The following is an 8938-nucleotide window of genomic DNA, read 5'->3' as shown; positions in this document are numbered from 1 at the left end:
CTCTCTCTCTCTCTCTCTCTCTCTCTCTCTCTCTCTCTCTCTCTCTGTGTTTTCTAGCTCATCTTCGTATTATCTAGCTCTACCACTTTGTTCCACAGAATTTTCTAGCTCAAACCTAATATTTTCTAGCTCATCCGTAACATTTTCTACCTCATCCCTAATAATTTCTAGCTCATCCACACTATTTTCTAGCGCATCCCAAGTATTTTCTAACTAATCCCTAATATCTTCTAGCTCAACCCTAATATTTTCCAGCTCATTCCTAATACTTTTTAGCTCATTCCCAGTATTTTCTACTTCAACTCTATTATTATCTGGCTTATCTCCAGCATTTTCTAACTAATACCTAATATTTTCTAGCTCATCTCCATTATTTTCTAGCTGATTCCAAATACTTTGTAGATCAACCCTATTACTTTTTAACTCAACCCCAGTATTGTCTAGCTCCTTTCCCAGTATTTTTGATGTCATCCCCAGTATTCCTCAATATTTTCTAAATCATTCCTAGTATTTTCTTGCTGATCCCCAAAATTTGCCAGTATATTCTAGCCAATCCCCAATATGTTCTGGCTTATCCCAAATATTCCCCAGTACTTTTTAGCTCATCCCCAGTATTTTCTAGATCAACCCTGATATTTTCAAGATAATTCCCACCATTTTCTAGATCATCCACACTTTTTTCTGGCTCAACCACAGTATTGTCTAACTCATCTCTAATATTTTTCACCTCATCCCTAATATTTTCAAGCTCGTTTCTAATATTTTCTAGTTAATTACCAACATTTGCTAGCTAATCCCCAATATTGTTTATCACATCACAATATTTTCTAGCTCATCTGCAATATTCCCCAGACTTTTCTATCTCATCCCCAATATTTGTTATCTCATCCCCAATATTTATTGTCTCATCCACAATATTTTCTAGCCCACCCCTAGTATTTTCTGGCGTATTCTAAATATTCTCCAGTATTTTTTAGCTCATCCCAAACATTTTCTAGCTCAACCCTATTTTTTTTTTAGCTCATTCCCACAATTTTCTAGCTCAGCCTTAATATTTTGTAGATCATCTTCATTATTTTCTATCTCATCCCCAGTATTTTTTAGTTTATCCTCAACATTTTTCATCTCATCTTCAATATTTTTTACTTTATCCCCAATATTTTCTAGCTCATCCTCAAAATTTCTAACTCATCCCCAAATATTCCTTAAACTTTTCAATCTCAATACCAATACTTTTTAGCTCATCCCCAATATTTTCTGTCTCATCCCCTATAATTTTTAGCTAATCCCCAATATTTTCTGTCTCATCCCCTATAATTTTTAGCTCATCCCCAATATTTCCAAGACTTTTGTACATCATCTACAACATTTTTTATTTCATCTCCAACATTTTTAGATCCTTAATATTGTCTAGCCCATCTCAAATATTTTGCAGCCGTCCCCAATATTTTCTAGCTCATCCCCAATATTCCCCAGATTTTTCTATTTCATCCCTAATAGTTTTTAGCTCATCTTCAATTATTTTCTAGCTCATCACTAATATTTTTAGCTCATCCTCATTACTTTTTAGCTTATCCGTAATATTTTCTAGCTAATCACTAGTATTCTCTTGCTCATCCCAGTATGTTCTAGCTAATCCTTATTATTTTCTAGCTTATCTGTAAAATTTTCTAGCTCATCCCTATTATTTTTAAGCTCATCCCCAGTATTTTATATCTTATAAAAGTAAGTAATATTTTCTAGCTCATCCCTAATATTTTTTAGCTCATCCCCAGTATTTTATAGCTTACCAGTAATATTTTCTAGCTCATCTCCAGTATGTTCTAGTTTATCTGTAATATTCTTTAGCCCATCCCTATTATTTTCTAGCTCAGCCTTAATATTTTCTAGGACATCCCAAATATTTTCTAGCTCATCCCCAGTATTTCTAACGTATCCCCAGTATTTTCTAGCTCATTACTAATATTTTCTAGCTCATCCCCTTTACTTTATAGCTCATTTTCGAGTTCTTCCCCAGTATTTTCTAACTCAAACCTAATATTTTCTAACTGAAACAGTAGATAAATTCCTAATTGTTCATTGGATAATTTAATGTCTTGCCTGTTTTGGAGAGTCCCTTATTTTTTCAGTTCTTACTCAGTCATCCCCTCCAGTATTTTTGGCAGTAATCTCTCTCTCTCTCTCTCTCTCTCTCTCTCTCTCTCTCTCTCTCTCTCTCTCTCTCTCTCTCTCTCTCTCTCTCTCTCTCTCTCTCTCACCAGCAAAAGAATTAAACACAAACCCCTAGGCAGAGTCATAGAGCTTTATTTCACAAACCATCTACTGTATAGAGAAGTAACATAAAAAACAGACATTACAGTCTGGACATACGTGGTCAGTGGGTGGTTGGCGGGTGTACTGGTGTGATTTGCTCCTTATTTCTTATCCAACATAATCCATCGTCCTTGTCTCTCCTCCTTTTTTTGTGTGTTTGTTATGTTCCTCTTTTGTATTAATTTCTCTAATCTTCGGCACTGACATGACCTAATCATTTTGTAAGTGCCATAAAAAAAATGCTTGACTAAAACATTATAAAACAGACATGGTCAACACAAAGTGACACTGACCGCTGACAGTCTAGTACCGCGCCATCCACTGACAGCTCATATATCTATCACACCGCTACGACCACCTCGGTCAGGTCAATAACCTACTCACCCCAACTACTCCTCCTTCCTCCTCTTGGAAATATACAATAACAATTAAGGTAGCCTTCAAAACCTTGAATACTACGATGGGAATATACATGTATTTCACCTGTAGACCTATTGAAATACTCGGGTTCATATATTTTTACCTGTATTAAAATATTATTGTTCGTACATTTCTACCTGTACTGAAATGCTGTGGTTCGTATATTATATTTCTATCTGTATTGAGATGCTATGGTTCATAGGGCCTGTATTTACCTGTACAATAACTATCTGAAGCCCTTAAAATGGTAAGTAAAGCAAACTATTATTCCAAAGGATACAATATCTTCCCCCCCCCCCCCCCCCACCCGCAGTCTAAGCAAATCATACTTGTACATTTCTCTGTTGCATCTAGAATTTTGTTTAAAAAAACAACAACAAAATTTATAATCACAACAGCTTATTTCGCAAGAAGCATTCAATCTAATCTGTACATACATGGTTCATTGACAGCTAAATTTAAAGATGTCAGAGGAATATGGTGTGGATCATCACAAAAAAATTCTAAGAGGGATATAGTATACAAACCTCTAGTTTAAAAATAGATCCTCATCCACAAGGAAAAAAAGGATATCAGTATCACATTCAGGTGTTTGCATATACAGGAAGTTTCATAATACAGAGAGGAAACATCTAACAAAAGTGGAAAAACTTTCCGGGTAACAACGCAGATAAATTTTAATTTTAACGTCAAAAGATGTCGGGGATTTAGAAAAATAGAAATGATGTCAAACACCAGTGGCTCTGCTGGGTCAGTCCACGCACGCACGGGATAGACATTTTACTTTCATCAACACTTTGGAACTAATGGTAGGGCAAGAGGAGAATTCAACTCTGCAGATCTTTGGTGACGGTGGGGCGGGGGGGGGGGGGGGGGGCTAAGAAAGACAAACTTGTGTAAGACGACGGTTTGCATAAGAAGAAGATGGACGGACACCCAGACAAAAATACAGGAAAAATTAATGACTTTATAAGGAAACAATACACTGTACATCATGCATGTACCCACCCATGCTTCATTTAGAACCGTTTTCATACAGCAGATTGAGGGCACACAAGTCTACAGGAAAGGTGAGTCTTAATAGTTTTTTACGTACAGCGCTTCCTTTCCGATAGAGTCAACAGCCCAATATGTTATATATATTAATATATATGTGCATGTGTGTGCGAATGTCTATACATATTATATATATATATTATATAACATTATATATATATTATATATATATTATATATATATAATATAAATATATTTCTTGATGCCCAAGGCACGAACCATCACAATATAACATTTTCTCTGATGTATTTACCTTTGGAATAGAGAGGAAACCCAATTTTACTTAATGTCTACTTAAATCCCGGCTGTCATACTCATACCAATATTTTTTTAAGCCAAACAGTCACATGATCAAAGAATCTCTATGACCCCCAGTCAAAATGAAGAAAATCCGATTTATTTCTTTTCCTTCTCTTGTACAAAGTGTGTCTGTTCTGCAGACTTATTATATGTAGTTTGTCACCCAGGCCCATCATGAGAATACTGTACAGTTGTGTATACATGTAGCTAGATTCTAGGTATACCAACGCCTGATTTCACCACATTTCATTAACTAGGTATACACACCGGATAAGTAATAATAGATAATAGCATATATGTATAGCGCAAATCCCCGCTCAAGAGCAAGCGCTATGCGCTTCACAATCTATACTATTACCCCAGCAGATCTCGACCTGAGAGCATTCTGAAACAACCTCAACTTCCTGGGAAGCATACAGTGCAAGCAATTATAATCATAGGCGCTAAAACACTGACATACTGACAAGATCTTTCACTGTCTAAGTAAGGCTGGGTAGATCTACCCATTCCCACCTGGGTGAAGTGAGGAAAATTCGGGTAAAGTGCCTTTCCCAAGGACACAACGTCGGGCCCGCGGCTTGAACCCCCGAACCCGCAACCTCACGAATACGAGTCCGGTAGCCTAACCACTAGGCCACCGACGCCACTAAAGTACAAAACGTTGATAACTGCTCCGCCCTTGGTCCCACCACCACACACAAAAACACTACGACAACGACAATGCCCGACACCCTCTGACTTGTGCTGTGTGACTATCAAAGACAGTTGTCCTACTTCTCCCACCACCATTGCAAAAAGGAAACTGTACCGATAAAAACAACAACAAAAACAACAACAAAAACAACAACAGTAATAATAAAAATCACATGCAATATTATCTTATTTCTGCGATATAGCCGTAGGAGGGCTCATCCTCAAACCAAAAGGATGTGGGTTCAGACTCTATATCTGCTTATAGGCACATTCCCCTTGTATATATATAAATAACCATCGCCAGTCCCCTTTTTTTTCCAAGTCCCCATTCCCAACCCTCTTTAGAGTAACCTTACTGTGCATCAAGAAACAAAACACCCACATATAAATGTATTATCTCATTTCAAAACCCCAAATCTTTCGTCATCTCTGAGACAGGAAATACAAAGCTAGTGTACAGCAAGGTGATAATATTATAAACTGTGATACATTTCATAATATGATTGTGTATAACGTTACGATAAAACTTGCCGGGTTTGTCACCCAAATACATGAGAAAGAGTCAAGTGCATCAAAGCATACGGGGAAATATAATGACTGATCAGTAAACGCAGACATATAATCTTCTCTGGTTATATGAATATGAGCAATCAGGTCTTAAGTCATTCATCAGGGACAGTCTAAGTCAAAATTTTCCTGTAACATGGAATAAATCAAGTGCATCAAAGCATCCGCGAAAAAAAATAATCATATACAATAAGTAAAAGCAGAAAAATCTTTTCCCTGTTTATATGAATATATATGAACATTCAGCTGCTTTCTCATTCACAAGAGACAGTCAGTAAAGTCAGTTCTTTCATGTGACATTAAATAAATCACTCAGCGAAGAGTTTTAACATCCAATCAATCAGAGTCTGGTACAGACAAATGTTATTTAAACTCGATCAAACCAAACCTTTTATTTCTCCTGATGTCATTGCAGAACAATATTATTTTATTCTCTTCAAGTGCCTGTGACGCAAAAACATAACAAATAAAACAGAAATTGACTGGTTAGTGTAAGAATTTGCCAAAGTCACTTTTCAAAATTATGATGTATGGCGCAGCCTCACACTAAGCAGTCGTAATATGTTTTTTTGTCTGTGACTATCAAAATGCTTACAGCGTTTTACTTTTTGATGAAACACTGCAAATGGATTCAACCCAATGGACCCGAGACCGCGATATATCGGGGTGTAGCTAAAATGTCCATGCCCCGAGACCCTAATATTTCGCGATTTGGAATGACTTGTTTAGACCTCGCACCTATCCAAAAAGAGACCGACAAACAGATTGGCACACCAGACCAAGCAGCAGTATTGGAGATAGGAGGGTAGGAACAATTTTATTGCGGTACTTTATTTGTGTTTTTGCAAGAGTACTAACACAATACTAATACATACTAATAGCATTCCTGTTTTTCTTGAATTTTGCTTGGGAGCCGGGGGGGGGGGGGGGGGGGGGGGGGGGGAGTTAGGCCTAGGAACCTAAGGTTCACGGTTAAGAAAGGCAATTTTTTATATTATGATTCCCCAAGTCTTCATTCACATTGTCTCTCTATAATGTCATTGGTCCCACTGAAATATTCTAAGGATCTTATCACAGCCATATTTGGGAACAGCAACAACAGCGTCTGTGACATCATTGTCTATTTTAGGCGGGTACGGGAAATTGACAAGATAAGAATACAAAAATAGAAAGTGGAATTTCAGTCCGAGAACAGCAGAATTGTTACTAAATAGTCACATGAATAATAATTTTTTTTTAAATTTACATAAACAGCGAGGATATGAATTTACAATAACATCAACAAAACTCTCTTCCATACAATGGACGGTGATAAATTCTCAGATAAATTCCACAAATGGGCACATAATATATCTACCTGAAAACATGAAAAAGTTGCAGCTAGTAATAAGTGTTCACCACAGTTTACATCAATTTTAAGTCACAATTTACCACAATTTGCATCAATTTGAAGTCACAATTTACTACAATTTACATCATTTTTGGAGAACTGTGTCAATCCTACCTGTCCCCATGGTTTTATGCACCCCGCATAATTTAGCAAAATTTGATCATTTTTTGCCTAATTTCTGATTATTTTCCTTCATCACTCTGTGTTTAAATTAACGGAATCGCATACTTTCACATTTTTGGGCTCAGTTTGCATAATTTCATAATTTTTTGGGTGCATTTTTGCATAAAACCACGGGGACAGTCCTACCCATCAACGGGCTGAGAATGAGAAGGCTACAACATCCCAGCAGACAGATGTGATGGACATATTCAATTTTTTAAAAATCAACCCTCTCCACTTGGGAATTGAATTCACATCTACTGCACACAACGGCAGAGGGCCTAACCATTACACCTTTTGTGAGTTTTCGTAAGAGTTTTACGGCACTTGCAACAACAAAACCATTACACCATAGACGCAGGTCTGCAAACATGACGAAGACTAAACTAAGATTGTCCTTTATATGATTATATATAAGCCTAACATTCAACATTGTCAGATTAATAAACACTCAGAGATGTCAGACTGCAACTGAACATACTGTCTGTTAAATGTGCCATCAGTCTTGCAAATCCTCTTACTCTTTGTCTTACATGCTGTCAGTCAAATGTGCCGTCAGTCTTGCCAATCCCCTATGTCTAAAAAATGACAACGGCACAATTACATCTCTTCAGAGCACAAAAACACACTTTGGAAGGGATCAAATTTTCAATAGAATAATTTTTAAGAACTGAGGAAAAAAATAATCCCCTGAGACGGAATCTCAGGCATCAAGGTCAGAGATCAAGGTCATTCGTCGCAGAGACGAGAAACAGGAAGTGAAATATCACAGTTATTGGGGGTGGAGGGTAGGGGGGGGGTCAAGACCACTGGTTAGGTGTAATGTAATGAGATGTCAAAATTTTGGTGACATGAAAACAAACAAATAGAATCAAATATGAGGTGTCAAAATGTTTGCAACACGAGAATAAACATATATATAGAATCAATTACGAGGTGTCAAAATGTTTGCAACACAAAAGCAAACACACAGAATCAAATCAAACATACAGAATCAATTACGAGGTGTCAAAATATTTGCAACATGAAAACAAATACGCATAATCGAATATGAGGAGTCAAAATGTTTGCAACACAAGAACAAACACGTAGAATCAAATATGAGATGTCAAAAGTGCAGCATCAAGCATTTGAACATCAAAAGTCAAGCATCAAAAGTCAAGCATCAAACGTCAATCATCATCATACGTCAAATATTGTCATACGTCCTGTCTCTAGTTTCTGATCGAGTCCTCCACCTCCGGGTTCACACTTTTGTTGAGCGCGATGTACTTCTGCACGTTGTCGATCTGCTCGTCCGTCAGTCTGTTCCCAGTCAGCGTGATCTCCAGGATGGTGGTGTTCCTCTTCAACAACTCGTTGAGCGTGGCTCCGCCCGCCTGCGACAGCCCCACGTCGTTTAGGTCCAGCGCTGTCAGGCTGCGGTTGTCGTAGAGACCCGAGCAGAGACACTGCAGGCCATCGTTCCCGATGAAGTTATGGTCCAGGGTCAAGGTCTGCAGGTTCCGGTTGCCGTTGAGCGCGTTGCCGATGAGGCTCCAACCCTGGCTGCTGATGGCGTGGTTGTAGCTCAAAGTCAGCGTGTCAACGTCCATGTCGGAGTTGAGCAGCTTGGCCACCGCCCCCGCCCCGACGTCGCCAAACTTACAGTCGCTCAGGTCGAGCTCTTGTAGTTCTTTCTTCCCACTGTCTGAGCCCTCTTCTTCCTCTGACGACAGCTTCTAGAGACAAACACAGACAGGCACTTGTAAGTGTTCTTATATTTTGTTGTAATTAATATAACTTGAATTATGTATTACTTTCATTAAAAATTCCAAATGAAGAGGAAAAAAAAAGCTGACAATATTAAAACAACAAAATATCAAAACACTTACAAGTCTCTCTCTCTCTCTCTCTCTCTCTCTCTCTCTCTCTCTCTCTCTCCCTCTCTCTCTCTCTCGTTCTCTCCCTCCCTAACTCTTTCACTCCCTCTCTCACTCTATCCCGCTCTCTGACCCCATTCCTCCCTCTCCATTTCTTTAAACCCATCCCCTCTCC

The 8938-nt window shown here is 38.1% G+C and overlaps 1 protein-coding gene across 1 annotated transcript in view; it reads right to left on the bottom strand.

Annotated features, from left to right (window-relative positions):
* Positions 1–6264: 6264 nt before the first annotated feature.
* LOC101855145 (leucine-rich repeat-containing protein 73) overlaps positions 6265–8938 on the bottom strand; it is a gene marked incomplete in the record, with an annotated part of 9698 nt that continues 7024 nt past the window's right edge. Inside the window, 1 exon segment of the mRNA XM_013088684.1 lies at positions 6265–8622. Coding sequence (XP_012944138.1) covers positions 8116–8622 — 507 coding nt within the window.

Source organism: Aplysia californica, unplaced genomic scaffold (assembly GCF_000002075.1).
Source record: "Aplysia californica isolate F4 #8 unplaced genomic scaffold, AplCal3.0 scaffold00787, whole genome shotgun sequence".
In the NCBI taxonomy this organism is placed as follows: Eukaryota; Metazoa; Mollusca; class Gastropoda; order Aplysiida; family Aplysiidae; genus Aplysia; species Aplysia californica.
This window is presented reverse-complemented; position numbering and strand designations above follow the sequence as displayed.